The 24,863-nt window shown below is 37.7% G+C and overlaps 1 protein-coding gene across 1 annotated transcript in view; it reads left to right on the top strand.

Annotated features, from left to right (window-relative positions):
* htr2cl1 (5-hydroxytryptamine (serotonin) receptor 2C, G protein-coupled-like 1) overlaps positions 1-24,863 on the top strand; it is a 245,508-nt gene that overhangs the window by 178,282 nt on the left and 42,363 nt on the right. Inside the window, 1 exon segment of the mRNA XM_074622871.1 lies at positions 2,853-3,910. Within this exon segment, the coding sequence (XP_074478972.1) occupies positions 3,496-3,910 (415 nt within the window). The 5' untranslated portion in view covers positions 2,853-3,495.

Genomic DNA, 24,863 nt, shown 5'->3' with positions numbered 1-24,863 from the left:
AACCTGTTTGATGTTGTCGTTTAGGTATAAGGACTAACAATGGATCTGCCCACACACACATGAATAATCTGAATTACTAATTATGTTTGCACACAATCACACTTTGACAATAAATGTATGCATCATTAACACACACAGAAACAACAAGCATTGACTTCAGGGCGGTCAAAGTTAACACGGTAATAACGCGTTAACACAAATTAGTTTTAACGTCAATCATTTCTTTAACGCAACTTGTGATTTTTAGGTTGTAGCGGCTCAGTTTTAAAGCTAGAGTGAAGAGTGAGGAGTGAAGACTAGCTTGTCGGGAAGGAGGTTAAATAACACTCCAAAGTTGAGCTAAAGTTTGGCGAGGAAAAACTGCAATGGCCATTTTCAAAGGGCTGTCAAAGTTAACACAATAATGCTTTAACACAAATTTGTTTTAACGCCACTATTTTCTTTAACGCATTAATGCAACATGCGTTTTTTGTTTTTATTTTAGCGAGCTCAGTTTAAAGCTAAAGGGAAAATATATGACATCATATGAAATTATAGAAACCTGATGAATCCATCGGTACCAACCATGTTAGACTAGCTTGTCATGAAGGAGGTTAAATAACGCTCCAAATGTACGCTAAATCTTGGCGAGGAGATACTGTCATGTCCATCTTCAAAGGGGTCCCTTGACCTCTGACCTCCAGATCAGTGAATGTAAATGGGTTCTATGGGTACCCACAAGTCTCCCCTTTACAGACATGCCCACTTTATGATAATCACATGCAGTTTGGGGCAAGTCATAGTCAAGTCAGCACACTGACACACTGACAGCTGTTGTTGCCTGTTGGGCTGCAGTTTGCCATATTATGATTGGAGCATATTGTTTTATGCTAAATGCAGTACCTGTGAGGGTTTCTGGACAATATCTGTCATTCATTTGTGTTGTTAATTAATTTCCAATAATAAATATATACATATATTTGCATAGTAATATGAAATACTTGACAAATCTCCCTTTAAGGTACATTTTGAACAGATAAAAAACACATGATTATTTCTGAACTATCGTGATTAATTGAGATTAAATATTTGAATCGATGACCAGCCCTGTAGTTTGTACACAATCACACCTAGACCATGAATCTATGAAGTCATTTACACACACAAAAACAACACGCATTGACTTACAATACATTCACATTAAACAAAACAAATGTTAGCACACACACTCAGAATTGCAAAGCAGGTTTTTATTATTGTGTTTTTAGCAATGAGTCTAACATTTACACACTCAGAGTGCCTATTGTACTCTGCTTGATATCATCGTAGACTCACCGCCTACTAAACCATCTCCGCTGGAGGCCTGGGTCCGTCTGGAGATGTACTGGCTTTTTATCTCAAACACACACACACACACACACACACACACACACACACACACACACACACACATGGACACAGAGGAACACACTCCCTTTTCATTCTTAAACATATGCCCACACATTCTTAAAAAATGTCTCATTGATTTTCACAGTGTTTCTCTCTGTCTTACTGTTTGTTACATGTAAAGACATACAGGCACACACATACACAGACACACGCAGTACACTCTGACTCCTCGACATATCCTTGAAGACATTTATGAGGTGCTAAATCACGGACCCGCTGAGAGGTAAGGGTAAATAGAGAGGACAGCCAGTACTTTGGCACACACACACACACACACACACACACACACACACTGTGATGTGAGGGTGTAAACATCAGAGCTTCCGTTTCATTTTATCTCCTTCAGTTTGTTTTAAATGACATCATTCTCTCAACTTTTATTAAGGGTGCAGACGATATCATAAATTAGTCTAGTAGAGGAAGAATCGCTGTGAGGTAGAAAGAAACAAAGAAGGACAGATCTGAGTGGCCATGTTGCTGGAGGGCTGGAGGGAGGAGGGGGGGGGAGAAATGCAGGAGGGAAGAAGCACCAAAGGGAGGTTAGGGAGAAGGAATGAAGGAAAGTGACGGAAAATGCAATAAAAATGTAAAAGGGATCCAAATACGTAATAAAGGAAGGAAAGACTAAAATAATATATTGTAATATACAGTCTTAAAAGCTGTCAATCATGACGTCAAAATTAATCATGACGTAAAAATTAACACTTGATAAGAACGACCTAAAATGACAGACACCATCTTTGGGAAAAATGTATTTAACTTTAACTTTTTAGTTTGGCCCATCTCCCATCCGCTAACATGGAGGGGGGGTGTGAGCTATACTCCAGCCAGCCACCAGGGGGCGATCCAGATGTTTTGGCTTCACTTTTGGGGAGCTGTCATGTCGTCTATCTTTATATACAGTCTTTGGTGTTAACAAGAACCAATCCAGGGGCTTCTACCGAGAACCATTCTATATTCTAAGAGTTCCTCGAGAGGCTCCTTAAGGGCCGGGGCTGATCTGGTGCAACCCACAACAATTATGGTACTGGGCTGTGATGATCTTTTAATACCCATGCTTTCAACAATCCTTGAAGGACTCTTTCTTCCAAAAAGGGTCCTTTGGTTGAAAAAGGTGCTTAATGGAACCCTTTGGCTTACAAAGAACCTTTTCAAAAACACAAGCAAATGGTTCTGTGTAGAACCTAAGCCTTTCAGAAAGAACCCTTTTGGAACCCTTATTTCCATTTACCCTATAGGGTAAAAGGAAGGTTGGAAAAGACAGACCAACTGATGTTGAAACAGTGAGGAAGATGCAAGAGAGAAAGGTTTGATTGATTAATCAATGATCAATGACTGGGTGGAGAATTATAAAGTTGTGCAAAGAGGAATTTCAAAAATAAATTATATGATGTCTTTTTTGTTGTTGTTGGTTCCTTTCACAGATCAACTTGATCACCAACTCTGACCTAAAAGAAGAAACTTGCAACACCTTTCTTGAATTGATACTCATCTATAAACTAACCAGTGAAGATCTGGTGGCTGGAGCAGACAGCAGCCATGGATATGAGGAAACCAATGTTCAGCTCTAAATCAGAAACTCCTAAACTCTCAGTTCCACCAAGAACTGACTGATGCACCACGAAGCAACGCGGGACGTTCTGGCTCAGCCTACACCTTGAGAACTCGTCGCCAATGACTTATTGGCAAGAAATGGGAGATTCAAAGCTCAGGGAACAATCTGAGGCTGTTTGCAGCTAGCGGGACTTTATTGGAATACAATTTAAACTGAAAACCATTTGTAGCTAGGCCCTCCCAATCCCCTCTCCCCTCTTCCCTGTCATTTCTTTCCCCAAAGTCTCATCCTCCTTGTTGTTCCCCTCCCCCCAGAACCTTAATAATGGTATTCTGTTGTTATCAAGAATCCATTTTGGAAGACACACTTCAAAGCTCTTAATAAGTCATGATCAATGCTGACCGCATCGCTCTCTCCACCTTCTTCTTCCCTCTGCTGGTGAAGAAGGTGAATTAAAACCAGGGGAACCCTCCCTGTTTCAACGTCCAATAGGATAAGAGTCTCTCTTTGGGATGGGTGGCCCAACGAGGGCTCTTCTTGGCGGGTTCAGCACCACCACTTATTCCCTGGAGGTTGGAGGTCGGATGGCTTGGCCAAGCATAAACCCCCTGGACCTCAACCAATCCTTGACATGGGGGATAGGGTTTGGAGGCAGCAGTGGAGGTGCGGCAGCCATGAGTGCCGGTCTGGACAATTTCACCCAGGAGTCTGTCACCAGGGCGGCGTTGAAGGAGAAAAACTGGCCGGCGCTGCTCATACTCATCATCATCGCGCTGACGATCGGTGGCAACATCCTCGTGATCCTTGCTGTGTCGCTGGAGAAGAAGCTCCAAAACGCCACCAACTTCTTCCTGAGGTCGCTGGCTGTGGCGGACATGCTCGTAGGCATCCTGGTCATGCCGATCTCCCTCATTAACATACTCTATGGTGAGTTGTGACTACCCAAAAACCATATCTGCTTGTGTAAACATGTTGGGTAGAAGACTTGCAGCAAGCAACTAACATTGAAAGCTTCATACATGTGCACTTCTCTGAATAATCTACACACGTTGCTGTGATCCCTTTTCATTTCTACTGAAACTTGTTTTTGTGTGTTTTTGTTATGGAGGTGAACTGAACCTTTAAATATGTAATTTCTAGCTGGAAAAATCGAAGAAAATGTCAAAAATGGCTACATTCAGTGTCAAAAATAAGAACAATTTATGTTCTGTCTCTGAGTTTGCTCTGTTAGAAACAAGTTTTCAGTTTGCATATACACACACACAGGCATCATTCAGGACACCGATTTTGAATGTTACCAGCCGATTGAATGGGCATTATCAGTGGTTAACACAGATATTGGGAAAGTGAAACTTTGTGAATTGAACTTTAGGTTTAGGCAACAAAACTACTTGGTTTGGTTTAGGAAAGGATTGTGGTTTAGGTTCAAATAAGTGTTTATTTTATATTAAAGGTCGCTTTGAATGATTTTAACTGTTCAGAAATCAAACAGTCACATACTCACAGTTAAGCAATAAAGCAATATCAGATTTGTGAAGAATTTATTGTCGTCTCGTCTTCCCGCCAAATAATAGAAAAGCATCGATAGTGGTATCGATAAAACTCGGATAGTTAAGCAGTCTTGAAAATGGTATCAATATCAATAAAAATGTAACGATCCCCATCCATAGTCATAATTACTGTGAGGTTGTCGTCGTCGTCGTCATCTTGTATTTGTATCCTTGATCAACCATTTGAATAGATGACAACAGCCTTCTGAACCTACTAGTAGGTGTAGCAGGCCCCTTCTAACCCATATCTATGAGGCTAATAACCGCTGATAACCCCAATTCAATCGGCTGATAACATTTTAAGTGAGTCTTCAGGAGCACACACTCTTACCTGCACAAAGTTATCCGATTGGCTAACAGTCCTCTGTTCAACACAGTAAGAAAACAGATGCTCCAACCTGCTAAAAGGGCTTCTACGTATTGCTCTTGTTCTTCACGGCTTCTTGCTGTAATCATGAAAAGACAGATACATGCCTATAAATCTCACCCAATATTTAAACAATCTTCTCTGCACATTTCTACCCCTGATCTCAGGCACCCACCCACTCACCAGCTGTTGCCAGCACACTGTGCCCTGTCATTATTTCAAAATATTTTTCAGTGCAATTGTTGAAATGATTATTACTTCTCTGAGACATTTCTCACTGTTCTATTGCAAGTGATTTAAGAGCCAGAGGGTGCTAACTGATAATTGCAATATCATACCAGCCATCAACTGCTGTTCTTGCTTACAATATCCCTGCCAGGATTCTGCATGAACGCCCACATTAGCTTAATAGGATGTTGGGTTGTTATATGGTAGGCTGTCTATTGAATTCATTTTCCAATGTTGAGTAAAAACATTAGATTAAAGAGAGGCTGTCTTCCTGTAACATCTCAGCCCGGTCTCTGCATTAACACCAAAGGCACATTTCTTGTGTACCTGTAAATGTCAACATCGCAGAAGAGCTGAAAGTCAGTGAGAAAATATTTTGCAGAGCTGTAGATGAACACAAGCTGGCCTTTACAGTTTCCAGTGACAGTAATCCTCATTTTAGCGGGTCAAAACTACTTTTATTGTTTTTCTTTAAAGTTCAAAGTTAGTTCATATATTCAGGGAGTCAAGTCCCACAACAATCAGACCATTCTTTGGGGGTTCCTTTTGGCTACTTGTGAGCAGAGTAACAAACTCAACATCTGACATGTCATCACCTTATAAAATTGTTATGGCAACCAGTTAGCAAACAGACATTCACAGATGTGCCGGATGTGCCTTTTTACACATCCAACAACGTAAGCATTCAGTTTGAGTCATGTTTCTGTCCACCTTATGAGTTCAATATTCACTCTCCTTTTAGCTCTAGTTTGGTTTCCACCAATCTTCGGACCCATCGACTGTCGGTCTGACGACAATTTAGCCTCTGGGGGTAACGGACAATATTTCTGTGGTTCCGGTATAGCCAGAGGATATCCAGGCCAAGACTTCCTCATACATGCATCAGTTATAGTCTACAGTCCGATTAGCAACTTGAGACACGAGAATGGAGTTGGAATTGAACAACGGGATTGTTTCACAAGTACAAGCTAATTTGAAGCTAATAAAAAGCTAAATCAGTTTTCTGAATCTGAAGGGCTGTGATATGTTTAAATAATAAGATCATTATTCAACTATGGCAAGTTTTGTCTTTAAGCTATTTGGGCATGAACTATAGTAATAATAATGGTCCAAAATGATGTACAATTACATAGTTTAAAGTCAAAAACCATCAAATTTTTCCTCATCCAATCCCCCTCACTCCCAATCCCCCAAGGCTGCACAGAACCTCTGCCCTCTAGAAACCCAGGGGGAAAACTGAAAGATTAGTGTAAAATGATGTTAATAACAATTCAATATAAATGATCCCGGTCATTCAAATTAAAGCAAAAACCTGAATGTCTGCGCAGCATTTAGTATGATGTCATTATATAGACTGGCTTTTTCTCATCACCCCCAGCTCCGACTGACTCCCAGCGTCCCTGGATGGATTGCTTAGGACCAAAGGAAGTACAGCGCTGAATGGGTAATTGTTTGGATGAGTGGTTTTTGAGAAATCTTCAAGCAGCAACACCGGAGGCCGAGCAATCTTTGAACGGGCACTGCGCTAGTAAATAAAGTTTCAACACAGCACTGCAGTCAACTTGTTCTTGTGGCTGCTGGTCCGTCAACATTTACTGACTCTATCTTGCTGTGAATGGAGGGTTAATGATGATGGATAAATGACAAGTCATAAGGCATTATGGAAAGACTGTATTGAGTTACATCATGGGAAATGTAGTATTGCAAGTTTTTGGAGCTTGACCCATACTAGGGATTAAAAGTCAAGATGTCTCTGACTATTCAGTCGTCAAATCTGTTTCCTGTGTGAGTCGCCCAGATTCATGGAAGTTGCTGCGGCTGTAGACATATGGGAGGAGTACCAAACATCTTTATTCTGTCTTCTTCCACTCCGCCCTGCAGCCTCTTTTGTATCCTCGGCACATCTTGGCCAAACGTATTATATTCATGTCTCTGCTTTGTGGCTGGAATCTTTCAGGAATACTAAACAGGACAGGGAAGGTTGATGGGTGCTTAATGGGCCGCGTATGGTCAATGGACACACTCGGGCGCTCACTCTGTGGCTGTCTGTTGGTCTGAGCTGCTGCTGATTGCTCACTGCTGTAATCAATGTTTCACACAAAAAACAAGAAAAAAAAAGAAGAATGTCTTTTCTCTTTCGTCTTTGTCTGATGCACCGACAGTGTGTCATTGATATACACACCTATAAAAGAAATGTAGTCCCCTGTAAACGCACACGCCCAGAGCCTGGATCTATACTTGTTATCCATCAGACTGGTACTTGACTGCCTTGAATCCCCACGGCTGGCTGAGTGATAGACCAGACAGATACACACACACAGGCACGTCACACAATGTTCTCACACCATTTAATTTGAAGATGATGATTATGATGATGATGACAATCATGATAAAAGATGATGTGGATGGTAATTTAGCAACTTTTTATCTCTAAATAATTGCTGTCTACTGACTGCTGTCACACACACACACACACACACACACAGCTTTTGGCAAATGTTTGAGTTTATTTAATTGAAATGCCAGAATGATGACTAAATATAATTGATGGAGTCTAAGCTTCCAAAATAACCAGCACACACACACACACACACACACACAGGCTGGATATTTATAATGGCCCAGAATAAAACGATGACGAGGTAAATGTTCTTTGGACAGGAAAAAATGATTCTAATCATCCTGATCAAATCACGCTTGTCCAATAAATCTCTGCAAATGTACAATTCCAGTCGACCTTGGTTGGGTTCACACACAACTGCCACACTGTCCACACAAACGACCTCCTTCACATGACCTCATTGTGGCTTGTGTTGCGTGTAAATGGTTGAAAATGTCTGTATGGCAGCAGCAGATCTTACAAGAGTGGCAGAAAGTCCTGCAGAAGACAAACATGCATGCATATCCATCCCAACCTCCTCCCTTCGCAGACTTTGTCACCCTACACCTCCTTTACTCCCGTCATGATTGCCACGGCTACTAGAGGGCGTTGTCCCTTGGCAACCTGATATCCAACATGTTCTCATCCCAACACGGCCCCTCACCCCTCAGTGTCACTTTTTGGTCGCAGTAAACTTCAATTCAGTTCAATTCAATTCAATTTATTTTTATATAGCGTCAAATCATAACAGAAGTTATATACGCTTTATATATAGAGCAGGTCTTACACCGTACACCATATTTTAGAGACACAACAACAGATCCATCAAGCGCGCTGTGGCCAGGAAATACTCCCCGTTTAGCGGGAAGAAACCTGGAGCAGAACCGGGCTCTGGGTGGAAGGCCATCTGCAGTGATCGGTTGGAGAGAGAGAGAGAGAGAGAGAGAGAGAGAGAGAGAGAGAGAGAGAGAGAGAGAGAGAGAGAGAGAGAGAGAGAGAGAGAGAAAGTACAGCAACCACAATAATAGCCTAGCAGCTGTAATAACTAATACAAGTAGGACTAATAACAAAAACCAATAGCAGTGGATGTAAAAGAGTGATAATACAACTAATGGAATTGATATCATTGGGTCGTCCTCAGACGGGCTTTCCAGCGGAGCTTCCAGCTATCTCAGTCCTCCATACATCTGGCTAGCTTGCCAGCATTGTCCAGCATCTCTACTCAGTACGTCCATGTACAGTATGTTGGTGTGGGACGTCCCTGTGATCGATGCCCGTGCGTTGGTTCCCACAGCACCAGCATGCTTGCTGGGAGTTCTTGATGTCTTTGGCAGTGACCGAGAAGTCTCATTTTCCAGGCTGCCACTTTGTCGCTTAGCCTTAGTATTCCCTCGTTAGTCTTGGTAGTCCCTCGTACAGACGGAATTAATTAATGATGGTAGCAGTTGGTGTCAAGCAGGCAGCTGATGCAACCAGAATCCAGGTGTAATCCCGATCCAGGTGTAATCCCGCTCCAGGTGTAATCTCGATCCAGGTGTAATCCCGATCCAGGTGTAACCCCAATCCAGGTGTAACCCCGCTCCAGGTGTAACCCCGATCCATGGTTACATGCGAGACGAGAAAGCACAGGGACTCCGGGGAAGAAATTAAGTTAGTAACAATGAATGGGACATGAATTTTTACAGAAGGAGAAAGGAGCTCAGTGTGTCATAGGAAGTCCCCCGGCAGTCTAGGCCTATAGGAGCAGAACTAAGGGCTGGTCCAAGACAGCCCTAACTATAGGCATTGTCAAAGAGGAAAGTCTTTAGCCTACTCTTAAATGTGGAGAGGGTGTCTGCCTCCCAGGCTGAAACTGGTTCCACAGAAGAGGAGCTTGATAGCTGAAGGCTAAACATGTGCTTAATGTTGTGAATTAAACACTTGCTTAGGTTCAGGCAATAAAACCATTATAGTTAAGTTTAGGGAAAAACTACTTGGGTGGGCTTATAACGTCTACGTTTGTGCAGTGAAAATTACACTGAATGTTTCAAACACCGGACATGAACGAACAGCAGATTGTAACGTGATGCAGGGGACACGAACAGTGTTCTACTGAATGAAAGCCCTCTGTTTGTTGGACCCATCCACCTCGCCTACCGCCCGCCCCGTGTGTCTTTTCGCTGTTAAATCTGTCACAACACTCCCGGTGCACTTTTCCCTGAGCATTTAACATTGCCGCGGATGGGTTTACATTGTAGTTAATGTAATACAAGGGCGCCTTGTGCGAGGGTATCTAACTCTGACGGCCGAGACAAAGTGTTGGTATGTTAGTGACGTGTTTTATAGTGACGTTCCTGATGTGTTTTATAGTGACGTTAGTGATGTGTTTTATAGTGATGTTTATAGGAACGTCACTATAAAACACGTCACTAACATCACTATAAAACACGTAACTAGCATCACTATAAAACACATCAGGAACATCACTATAAAACACGTCACTAACGTCACTATAAAACACATCAGGAACGTCACTATAAAACACATAAGGAACGTCACTATAAAACACGTAACTAACATCACTATAAAACACGTAACTAGCATCACTATAAAACACGTCACTAACATCACTATAAAACACATGAGGAACGTCACTATAAAACACAAGGAACGTTACTATAAAACACGTCACTAACATAACTATAAAACACGTCACTAACATCACTATAAAACACATCAGGAACGTCACTATAAAACACATCACTAACGTCACTATAAAACACATCAGGAAGGTCACTATAAAACACGTCACTAACATCACTAAAAACACATCAGGAACGTCACTATAAAACACGTCACTAACATCACTATAAAACACATCAGGAAGGTTTGTGGCGTGTTTTATGGTGACATTTGTGGCGTGTTTTATGGTGACATTTGTGGCGTGTTTTATGGTGACGTTTATGGCGTGTTTTGTAGTGACGTTTATGGCGTGTTCTAATAGTGACGTTTGTGGTGTGTTTTATAGTGACATTTGTGGCGTGTTTTATAGTGACGTTTGTGGCATGTTTATCAGTGACGTTTATGGCGTTTTTTATAGTGACGTTTGTGGCGTATTTTTTAGTGACGTTTATGGCATGTTTTTCAGTGACGTTTATGGCGTGTTTTATAGTGACTTTTGTGGCGTGTTTTTTAGTGATTTTAATGGCGTGTTTTAAAATGACGTTAGTGACGGGTTTTTTAGAGACGTTCCTGATGTGTTTTATAGTGACGTTTATGGCGTGTTTTTTAGTGACATTGCTGATGTGTTTTATAGTGACATTAGTGACGTGTTTTATAGTGACGTTCCTGATGTGTTTTATAGTGATGTTAGTGACGTGTTTTATAGTGACGTTCCTGACGTGTTTTATAGTGATGTTAGTGACTTGTTTTATAGTGATGTTAGTAATGTGTTTTATATTGATGTTAGTGATGTGTTTTATAGTGATGTTAGTGATGTGTTTTATAGTGACCTTCCTGATGTGTCTTATAGTGATGTTACTGACGTGTTTTATAGTGACGTTCCTGACGTATTTTATAGTGATGTTAGTGACGTGTTTTATAGTGACGTTCCTGATGTGTTTTATAGTGACGTTAGTGATGTGTTTTATAGTGATGTTGATAGTAACGTCACTATAAAACACGTCACTAACATCACTATAAAACACGTAACTAGCATCACTATAAAACACATCAGGAACATCACTATAAAACACGTCACTAACGTCACTATAAAACACGTCAGGAACGTCACTATAAAACACGTCAGGAACGTCACTATAAAACACATAAGGAACGTCACTATAAAACACGTAACTAACATCACTATAAAACACGTAACTAGCATCACTATAAAACACATCACTAACATCACTATAAAACACATCAGGAACGTCACTATAAAACACAAGGAACGTCACTATAAAACACGTCACTAACATCACTATAAAATACGTCAGGAACGTCATTATAAAACACGTCAGTAACATCACTATAAGACACATCAGGAAGGTCACTATAAAACACATCACTAACATCACTATAAAACACATCACTAACATCACTATAAAACACATTACTAACATCACTATAAAACAAGTCACTAACATCACTATAAAACACGTCACTAACATCACTATAAAACACATCAGGAACGTCACTATAAAACACGTCACTAACATCACCATAAAACACATCAGGAAGGTCACTATAAAACACGTCACTAACATCACTATAAAACACATCAGGAACGTCACTATAAAACACGTCACTAACGTCACTATAAAACACATCAGGAAGGTCACTATAAAACACGTCACTAACGTCACTATAAAACACATCAGGAACGTCACTATAAAACACGTCACTAATGTCACTATAAAACACATCAAGAACATCACTATAAAACACATCACTAACGTCACTATAAAACACATCTGGAACGTCACTATAAAACACATCACTAACATCACTATAAAACATATCAGGAACATCACTATAAAACACATCAGGAAGGTCACTATAAAACACGTCACTAACGTCACTATAAAACACATCAGGAACATCACTATAAAACACATCACTAACATCACTATAAAACACGTCACTAACGTCACTATAAAACACATCAGGAACGTCACTATAAAACACGTCACTAACATCACTATAAAACACGTCACTAACGTCACTATAAAACACGTCATCAACATCACTATAAAACACATCAGGAAGGTCACCATAAAACACGTCACTAACATCACTATAAAACACATCAGGAACGTCACTATAAAACACGTCACTAACATCACTATAAAACACATCAGGAAGGTCACTATAAAACACGTCACTAACATCACTATAAAACACGTCACTAACGTCACTATAAAACACATCAGGAACGTCACTATAAAACACGTCACTAACGTCACTATAAAACACATCAGGAAGGTCATTATAAAACACGTCACTAACATCACTATAAAACACATCACTAACATCACTATAAAACATGTCACTAACGTCACTATAAAACACATCAGGAAGGTCACTATAAAACACATCACTAACATCACCATAAAACACGTCACTAACATCACTATAAAACACATCACTAACATCAATATAAAACACATTACTAACATCACTATAAAACAAGTCACTAACATCACTATAAAACATGTCAGGAACGTCACTATAAAACACGTCACTAACATCACTATAAAACATGTCACTAACATCACTATAAAACATGTCAGGAAAGTCACTATAAAACACGTCACTAACATCACTATAAAACACATCAGGAAGGTCACTATAAAACACGTCACTAACATCACTATAAAACACGTCACTAACATCACTATAAAACACATCAGGAACGTCACTATAAAACACGTCACTAATGTCACTATAAAACACATCTGGAACTTCACTATAAAACACATCACTAACATCACTATAAAACATATCAGGAACATCACTGTAAAACACATCAGGAAGGTCACTATAAAACACGTCACTAACGTCACTATAAAACACATCAGGAACATCACTATAAAACACATCACTAACATCACTATAAAACACGTCACTAACGTCACTATAAAACACATCAGGAACGTCACTATAAAACACGTCACTAACATCACTATAAAACACGTCACTAACGTCACTATAAAACACGTCATTAACATCACTATAAAACACATCAGGAAGGTCACCATAAAACACGTCACTAACATCACTATAAAACACATCAGGAACGTCACTATAAAACACGTCACTAACATCACTATAAAACACATCAGGAAGGTCACTATAAAATACATCACTAACGTCACTATAAAACACATCAGGAACGTCACTATAAAACACGTCACTAACATCACTATAAAACACGTCACTAACGTCACTATAAAACACATCAGGAACGTCACTATAAAACACGTCACTAACATCACTATAAAACACGTCACTAACGTCACTATAAAACACATCAGGAACGTCACTATAAAACACGTCACTAACGTCACTATAAAACACGTCAGGAAGGTCACTATAAAACACGTCACTAACATCACTATAAAACACATCACTAACATCACTATAAAACATGTCACTAACGTCACTATAAAACACATCAGGAACGTCACTATAAAACACGTCACTAACATCACTATAAAACACGTCACTAACGTCACTATAAAACACATCAGGAACGTCACTATAAAACACGTCACTAACATCCCTATAAAACACATCAGGAAGGTCACTATAAAACACGTCACTAACATCACTATAAAACACATCACTAACATCACTATAAAACATGTCACTAACATCCCTATAAAACACATCAGGAACGTCACTATAAAACACAAGGAACGTCACTATAAAACACGTCACTAACATCACTATAAAATACGTCAGGAACGTCATTATAAAACACGTCAGTAACATCACTATAAGACACATCAGGAAGGTCACTATAAAACACATCACTAACATCACTATAAAACACATCACTAACATCAATATAAAACACATTACTAACATCACTATAAAACAAGTCACTAACATCACTATAAAACACGTCACTAACATCACTATAAAACACATCAGGAACGTCACTATAAAACACGTCACTAACATCACCATAAAACACATCAGGAAGGTCACTATAAAACACGTCACTAACATCACTATAAAACACATCAGGAACGTCACTATAAAACACGTCACTAACGTCACTATAAAACACATCAGGAAGGTCACTATAAAACACGTCACTAACGTCACTATAAAACACATCAGGAACGTCACTATAAAACACGTCACTAATGTCACTATAAAACACATCAAGAACATCACTATAAAACACATCACTAACGTCACTATAAAACACATCTGGAACGTCACTATAAAACACATCACTAACATCACTATAAAACATATCAGGAACATCACTATAAAACACATCAGGAAGGTCACTATAAAACACGTCACTAACGTCACTATAAAACACATCAGGAACATCACTATAAAACACATCACTAACATCACTATAAAACACGTCACTAACGTCACTATAAAACACATCAGGAACGTCACTATAAAACACGTCACTAACATCACTATAAAACACGTCACTAACGTCACTATAAAACACGTCATCAACATCACTATAAAACACATCAGGAAGGTCACCATAAAACACGTCACTAACATCACTATAAAACACATCAGGAACGTCACTATAAAACACGTCACTAACATCACTATAAAACACATCAGGAAGGTCACTATAAAACACGTCACTAACATCACTATAAAACACGTCACTAACGTCACTATAAAACACATCAGGAACGTCACTATAAAACACGTCACTAACGTCACTATAAAACACATCAGGAAGGTCATTATAAAACACGTCACTAACATCACTATAAAACACATCACTAACATCACTATAAAACATGTCACTAACGTCACTATAAAACACATCAGGAAGGTCACTATAAAACACATCACTAACATCACCATAAAACACGTCACTAACATCACTATAAAACACATCACTAACATCAATATAAAACACATTACTAACATCACTATAAAACAAGTCACTAACATCACTATAAAACATGTCAGGAACGTCACTATAAAACACGTCACTAACATCACTATAAAACATGTCACTAACATCACTATAAAACATGTCAGGAAAGTCACTATAAAACACGTCACTAACATCACTATAAAACACATCAGGAAGGTCACTATAAAACACGTCACTAACATCACTATAAAACACGTCACTAACATCACTATAAAACACATCAGGAACGTCACTATAAAACACGTCACTAATGTCACTATAAAACACATCTGGAACTTCACTATAAAACACATCACTAACATCACTATAAAACATATCAGGAACATCACTATAAAACACATCAGGAAGGTCACTATAAAACACGTCACTAACGTCACTATAAAACACATCAGGAACATCACTATAAAACACATCACTAACATCACTATAAAACACGTCACTAACGTCACTATAAAACACATCAGGAACGTCACTATAAAACACGTCACTAACATCACTATAAAACACGTCACTAACGTCACTATAAAACACGTCATTAACATCACTATAAAACACATCAGGAAGGTCACCATAAAACACGTCACTAACATCACTATAAAACACATCAGGAACGTCACTATAAAACACGTCACTAACATCACTATAAAACACATCAGGAAGGTCACTATAAAATACGTCACTAACGTCACTATAAAACACATCAGGAACGTCACTATAAAACACGTCACTAACATCACTATAAAACACGTCACTAACGTCACTATAAAACACATCAGGAACGTCACTATAAAACACGTCACTAACATCACTATAAAACACGTCACTAACGTCACTATAAAACACATCAGGAACGTCACTATAAAACACGTCACTAACGTCACTATAAAACACGTCAGGAAGGTCACTATAAAACACGTCACTAACATCACTATAAAACACATCACTAACATCACTATAAAACATGTCACTAACGTCACTATAAAACACATCAGGAACGTCACTATAAAACACGTCACTAACATCACTATAAAACACGTCACTAACGTCACTATAAAACACATCAGGAACGTCACTATAAAACACGTCACTAACATCCCTATAAAACACATCAGGAAGGTCACTATAAAACACGTCACTAACATCACTATAAAACACGTCACTAACATCACTATAAAACACATCACTAACATCACTATAAAACATGTCACTAACATCCCTATAAAACACATCAGGAACGTCACTATAAAACACAAGGAACGTCACTATAAAACACGTCACTAACATCACTATAAAATACGTCAGGAACGTCATTATAAAACACGTCAGTAACATCACTATAAGACACATCAGGAAGGTCACTATAAAACACATCACTAACATCACTATAAAACACATCACTAACATCAATATAAAACACATTACTAACATCACTATAAAACAAGTCACTAACATCACTATAAAACACGTCACTAACATCACTATAAAACACATCAGGAACGTCACTATAAAACACGTCACTAACATCACCATAAAACACATCAGGAAGGTCACTATAAAACACGTCACTAACATCACTATAAAACACATCAGGAACGTCACTATAAAACACGTCACTAACGTCACTATAAAACACATCAGGAAGGTCACTATAAAACACGTCACTAACGTCACTATAAAACACATCAGGAACGTCACTATAAAACACGTCACTAATGTCACTATAAAACACATCAAGAACATCACTATAAAACATCACTAACGTCACTATAAAACACATCTGGAACGTCACTATAAAACACATCACTAACATCACTATAAAACATATCAGGAACATCACTATAAAACACATCAGGAAGGTCACTATAAAACACGTCACTAACGTCACTATAAAACACATCAGGAACATCACTATAAAACACATCAGGAACATCACTATAAAACACATCACTAACATCACTATAAAACACGTCACTAACGTCACTATAAAACACATCAGGAACGTCACTATAAAACACGTCACTAACATCACTATAAAACACGTCACTAACGTCACTATAAAACACGTCATCAACATCACTATAAAACACATCAGGAAGGTCACCATAAAACACGTCACTAACATCACTATAAAACACATCAGGAACGTCACTATAAAACACGTCACTAACATCACTATAAAACACATCAGGAAGGTCACTATAAAACACGTCACTAACGTCACTATAAAACACATCAGGAACGTCACTATAAAACACGTCACTAACATCACTATAAAACACGTCACTAACGTCACTATAAAACACATCAGGAACGTCACTATAAAACACGTCACTAACGTCACTATAAAACACATCAGGAAGGTCATTATAAAACACGTCACTAACATCACTATAAAACACATCACTAACATCACTATAAAACATGTCACTAACGTCACTATAAAACACATCAGGAAGGTCACTATAAAACACATCACTAACATCACCATAAAACACGTCACTAACATCACTATAAAACACATCACTAACATCAATATAAAACACATTACTAACATCACTATAAAACAAGTCACTAACATCACTATAAAACATGTCAGGAACGTCACTATAAAACACGTCACTAACATCACTATAAAACATGTCACTAACATCACTATAAAACATGTCAGGAAAGTCACTATAAAACACGTCACTAACATCACTATAAAACACATCAGGAAGGTCACTATAAAACACGTCACTAACATCACTATAAAACACGTCACTAACATCACTATAAAACACATCAGGAACGTCACTATAAAACACGTCACTAATGTCACTATAAAACACATCTGGAACTTCACTATAAAACACATCACTAACATCACTATAAAACATATCAGGAACATCACTATAAAACACATCAGGAAGGTCACTATAAAACACGTCACTAACGTCACTATAAAACACATCAGGAACATCACTATAAAACACATCACTAACATCACTATAAAACACATCAGGAACGTCACTATAAAACACGTCACTAACATCCCTATAAAACACATCAGGAAGGTCACTATAAAACACGTCACTAACGTCACTATAAAACACGTCATTAACATCACTATAAAACACATCAGGAAGGTCACCATAAAACACGTCACTAACATCACTATAAAACACATCAGGAACATCACTATAAAACACGTCACTAACATCACTATAAAACACATCAGGAAGGTCACTATAAAACACGTCACTAACGTCACTATAAAACACATCAGGAACGTCACTATAAAACACGTCACTAACATCACTATAAAACACGTCACTAACGTCACTATAAAACACATCAGGAACGTCACTATAAAACACGTCACTAACATCACTATAAAACACGTCACTAACGTCACTATAAAACACGTCAGGAAGGTCACTATAAAACACGTCACTAACATCACTATAAAACACATCACTAACATCACTATAAAACATGTCACTAACGTCACTATAAAACACATCAGGAACGTCACTATAAAACACGTCACTAACATCACTATAAAACACGTCACTAACGTCACTATAAAACACATCAGGAACGTCACTATAAAACACGTCACTAACATCCCTATAAAACACATCAGGAAGGTCACTATAAAACACGTCACTAACATCACTATAAAACACATCACTAACATCACTATAAAACATGTCACTAACGTCACTATAAAACACATCAGGAAGGTCACTGTAAAACACATCACTAACATCACCATAAAACACGTCACTAACATCACTATAAAACACATCACTAACATCAATATAAAACACATTACTAACATCACTATAAAACAAGTCACTAACATCACTATAAAACACATCAGGAACGTCACTATAAAACACGCCGTAAACGTCACTACAAAACAAGCCATAAACGTCACCATAAAACACGCCACAAATGTCACTATAAAACACGCCATAAACGTGACTACAAAACACACCATAAACGTCACTATAAAACATGCCACAAATGTCACTATAAAACACACCATAAACGTCACTATAAAACATGCCACAAATGTCACTATAAAACACACCATAAACATCACTATAAAACAAGCCACAAACGTCACTATAAAACACGCCAGCAAACGTGACTAAAAAACATGCCACGAACGTCACTATAAAACACGTCACTAACGTCACTATAAAACACGTCATCAACATCACTATAAAACACATCAGGAAGGTCACCATAAAACACGTCACTAACATCACTATAAAACACATCAGGAACGTCACTATAAAACACGTCACTAACATCACTATAAAACACGTCACTAACGTCACTATAAAACACATCAGGAACGTCACTATAAAACACGTCACTAACGTCACTATAAAACACGTCAGGAAGGTCACTATAAAACACGTCACTAACATCACTATAAAACACATCACTAACATCACTATAAAACATGTCACTAACGTCACTATAAAACACATCAGGAACGTCACTATAAAACACGTCACTAACATCACTATAAAACACGTCACTAACGTCACTATAAAACACATCAGGAACGTCACTATAAAACACGTCACTAACATCCCTATAAAACACATCAGGAAGGTCACTATAAAACACGTCACTAACATCACTATAAAACACATCACTAACATCACTATAAAACATGTCACTAACGTCACTATAAAACACATCAGGAACGTCACTATAAAACACAAGGAACGTCACTATAAAACACGTCACTAACATCACTATAAAATACGTCAGGAACGTCATTATAAAACACGTCAGTAACATCACTATAAGACACATCAGGAAGGTCACTATAAAACACATCACTAACATCACTATAAAACACATCACTAACATCAATATAAAACACATTACTAACATCACTATAAAACAAGTCACTAACATCACTATAAAACACGTCACTAACATCACTATAAAACACATCAGGAACGTCACTATAAAACACGTCACTAACATCACCATAAAACACATCAGGAAGGTCACCATAAAACACGTCACTAACATCACTATAAAACACATCAGGAACGTCACTATAAAACACGTCACTAACGTCACTATAAAACACATCAGGAAGGTCACTATAAAACACGTCACTAACGTCACTATAAAACACATCAGGAACGTCACTATAAAACACGTCACTAATGTCACTATAAAACACATCAAGAACATCACTATAAAACATCACTAACGTCACTATAAAACACATCTGGAACGTCACTATAAAACACATCACTAACATCACTATAAAACATATCAGGAACATCACTATAAAACACATCAGGAAGGTCACTATAAAACACGTCACTAACGTCACTATAAAACACATCAGGAACATCACTATAAAACACATCAGGAACATCACTATAAAACACATCACTAACATCACTATAAAACACGTCACTAACGTCACTATAAAACACATCAGGAACGTCACTATAAAACACGTCACTAACATCACTATAAAACACGTCACTAACGTCACTATAAAACACGTCATCAACATCACTATAAAACACATCAGGAAGGTCACCATAAAACACGTCACTAACATCACTATAAAACACATCAGGAACGTCACTATAAAACACGTCACTAACATCACTATAAAACACATCAGGAAGGTCACTATAAAACACGTCACTAACGTCACTATAAAACACATCAGGAACGTCACTATAAAACACGTCACTAACATCACTATAAAACACGTCACTAACGTCACTATAAAACACATCAGGAACGTCACTATAAAACACGTCACTAACGTCACTATAAAACACATCAGGAAGGTCATTATAAAACACGTCACTAACATCACTATAAAACACATCACTAACATCACTATAAAACATGTCACTAACGTCACTATAAAACACATCAGGAAGGTCACTATAAAACACATCACTAACATCACCATAAAACACGTCACTAACATCACTATAAAACACATCACTAACATCAATATAAAACACATTACTAACATCACTATAAAACAAGTCACTAACATCACTATAAAACATGTCAGGAACGTCACTATAAAACACGTCACTAACATCACTATAAAACATGTCACTAACATCACTATAAAACATGTCAGGAAAGTCACTATAAAACACGTCACTAACATCACTATAAAACACATCAGGAAGGTCACTATAAAACACGTCACTAACATCACTATAAAACACGTCACTAACATCACTATAAAACACATCAGGAACGTCACTATAAAACACGTCACTAATGTCACTATAAAACACATCTGGAACTTCACTATAAAACACATCACTAACATCACTATAAAACATATCAGGAACATCACTATAAAACACATCAGGAAGGTCACTATAAAACACGTCACTAACGTCACTATAAAACACATCAGGAACATCACTATAAAACACATCACTAACATCACTATAAAACACATCAGGAACGTCACTATAAAACACGTCACTAACGTCACTATAAAACACGTCATTAACATCACTATAAAACACATCAGGAAGGTCACTATAAAACACGTCACTAACATCCCTATAAAACACATCAGGAAGGTCACTATAAAACACGTCACTAACGTCACTATAAAACACGTCATTAACATCACTATAAAACACATCAGGAAGGTCACCATAAAACACGTCACTAACATCACTATAAAACACATCAGGAACATCACTATAAAACACGTCACTAACATCACTATAAAACACATCAGGAAGGTCACTATAAAACACGTCACTAACGTCACTATAAAACACATCAGGAACGTCACTATAAAACACGTCACTAACATCACTATAAAACACGTCACTAACGTCACTATAAAACACATCAGGAACGTCACTATAAAACACGTCACTAACATCACTATAAAACACGTCACTAACGTCACTATAAAACACGTCAGGAAGGTCACTATAAAACATGTCACTAACATCACTATAAAACACATCAGGAACGTCACTATAAAACACGTCACTAACATCACTATAAAACACGTCACTAACGTCACTATAAAACACATCAGGAACGTCACTATAAAACACGTCACTAACATCCCTATAAAACACATCAGGAAGGTCACTATAAAACACGTCACTAACATCACTATAAAACACATCACTAACATCACTATAAAACATGTCACTAACGTCACTATAAAACACATCAGGAAGGTCACTGTAAAACACATCACTAACATCACCATAAAACACGTCACTAACATCACTATAAAACACATCACTAACATCAATATAAAACACATTACTAACATCACTATAAAACAAGTCACTAACATCACTATAAAACACATCAGGAACGTCACTATAAAACACGCCGTAAACGTCACTACAAAACAAGCCATAAACGTCACCATAAAACACGCCACAAATGTCACTATAAAACACGCCATAAACGTGACTACAAAACACACCATAAACGTCACTATAAAACATGCCACAAATGTTACTATAAAACACACCATAAACGTCACTATAAAACATGCCACAAATGTCACTATAAAACACACCATAAACATCACTATAAAACAAGCCACAAACGTCACTATAAAACACGCCAGCAAACGTGACTAAAAAACATGCCACGAACGTCACTATAAAACACGTCACTAACGTCACTATAAAACACGTCATCAACATCACTATAAAACACATCAGGAAGGTCACCATAAAACACGTCACTAACATCACTATAAAACACATCAGGAACGTCACTATAAAACACGTCACTAACATCACTATAAAACACGTCACTAACGTCACTATAAAACACATCAGGAACGTCACTATAAAACACGTCACTAACGTCACTATAAAACACGTCAGGAAGGTCACTATAAAACACGTCACTAACATCACTATAAAACACATCACTAACATCACTATAAAACATGTCACTAACGTCACTATAAAACACATCAGGAACGTCACTATAAAACACGTCACTAACATCACTATAAAACACGTCACTAACGTCACTATAAAACACATCAGGAACGTCACTATAAAACACGTCACTAACATCCCTATAAAACACATCAGGAAGGTCACTATAAAACACGTCACTAACATCACTATAAAACACATCACTAACATCACTATAAAACATGTCACTAACGTCACTATAAAACACATCAGGAACGTCACTATAAAACACAAGGAACGTCACTATAAAACACGTCACTAACATCACTATAAAATACGTCAGGAACGTCATTATAAAACACGTCAGTAACATCACTATAAGACACATCAGGAAGGTCACTATAAAACACATCACTAACATCACTATAAAACACATCACTAACATCAATATAAAACACATTACTAACATCACTATAAAACAAGTCACTAACATCACTATAAAACACGTCACTAACATCACTATAAAACACATCAGGAACGTCACTATAAAACACGTCACTAACATCACCATAAAACACATCAGGAAGGTCACCATAAAACACGTCACTAACATCACTATAAAACACATCAGGAACGTCACTATAAAACACGTCACTAACGTCACTATAAAACACATCAGGAAGGTCACTATAAAACACGTCACTAACGTCACTATAAAACACATCAGGAACGTCACTATAAAACACGTCACTAATGTCACTATAAAACACATCAAGAACATCACTATAAAACACATCACTAACGTCACTATAAAACACATCTGGAACGTCACTATAAAACACATCACTAACATCACTATAAAACATATCAGGAACATCACTATAAAACACATCAGGAAGGTCACTATAAAACACGTCACTAACATCACTATAAAACACATCAGGAACATCACTATAAAACACATCAGGAACATCACTATAAAACACATCACTAACATCACTATAAAACACGTCACTAACGTCACTATAAAACACATCAGGAACGTCACTATAAAACACGTCACTAACATCACTATAAAACACGTCACTAACGTCACTATAAAACACGTCATCAACATCACTATAAAACACATCAGGAAGGTCACCATAAAACACGTCACTAACATCACTATAAAACACATCAGGAACGTCACTATAAAACACGTCACTAACATCACTATAAAACACATCAGGAAGGTCACTATAAAACACGTCACTAACGTCACTATAAAACACATCAGGAACGTCACTATAAAACACGTCACTAACATCACTATAAAACACGTCACTAACGTCACTATAAAACACATCAGGAACGTCACTATAAAACACGTCACTAACGTCACTATAAAACACATCAGGAAGGTCATTATAAAACACGTCACTAACATCACTATAAAACACATCACTAACATCACTATAAAACATGTCACTAACGTCACTATAAAACACATCAGGAAGGTCACTATAAAACACATCACTAACATCACCATAAAACACGTCACTAACATCACTATAAAACACATCACTAACATCAATATAAAACACATTACTAACATCACTATAAAACAAGTCACTAACATCACTATAAAACATGTCAGGAACGTCACTATAAAACACGTCACTAACATCACTATAAAACATGTCACTAACATCACTATAAAACATGTCAGGAAAGTCACTATAAAACACGTCACTAACATCACTATAAAACACATCAGGAAGGTCACTATAAAACACG

Source organism: Sebastes fasciatus, chromosome 22 (genome assembly GCF_043250625.1).
Source record: "Sebastes fasciatus isolate fSebFas1 chromosome 22, fSebFas1.pri, whole genome shotgun sequence".
Taxonomy (NCBI): domain Eukaryota; kingdom Metazoa; phylum Chordata; class Actinopteri; order Perciformes; family Sebastidae; genus Sebastes; species Sebastes fasciatus.
Note: the sequence above shows the minus strand (reverse complement) of the source record. Positions and strands in the feature narration are given on the sequence as shown.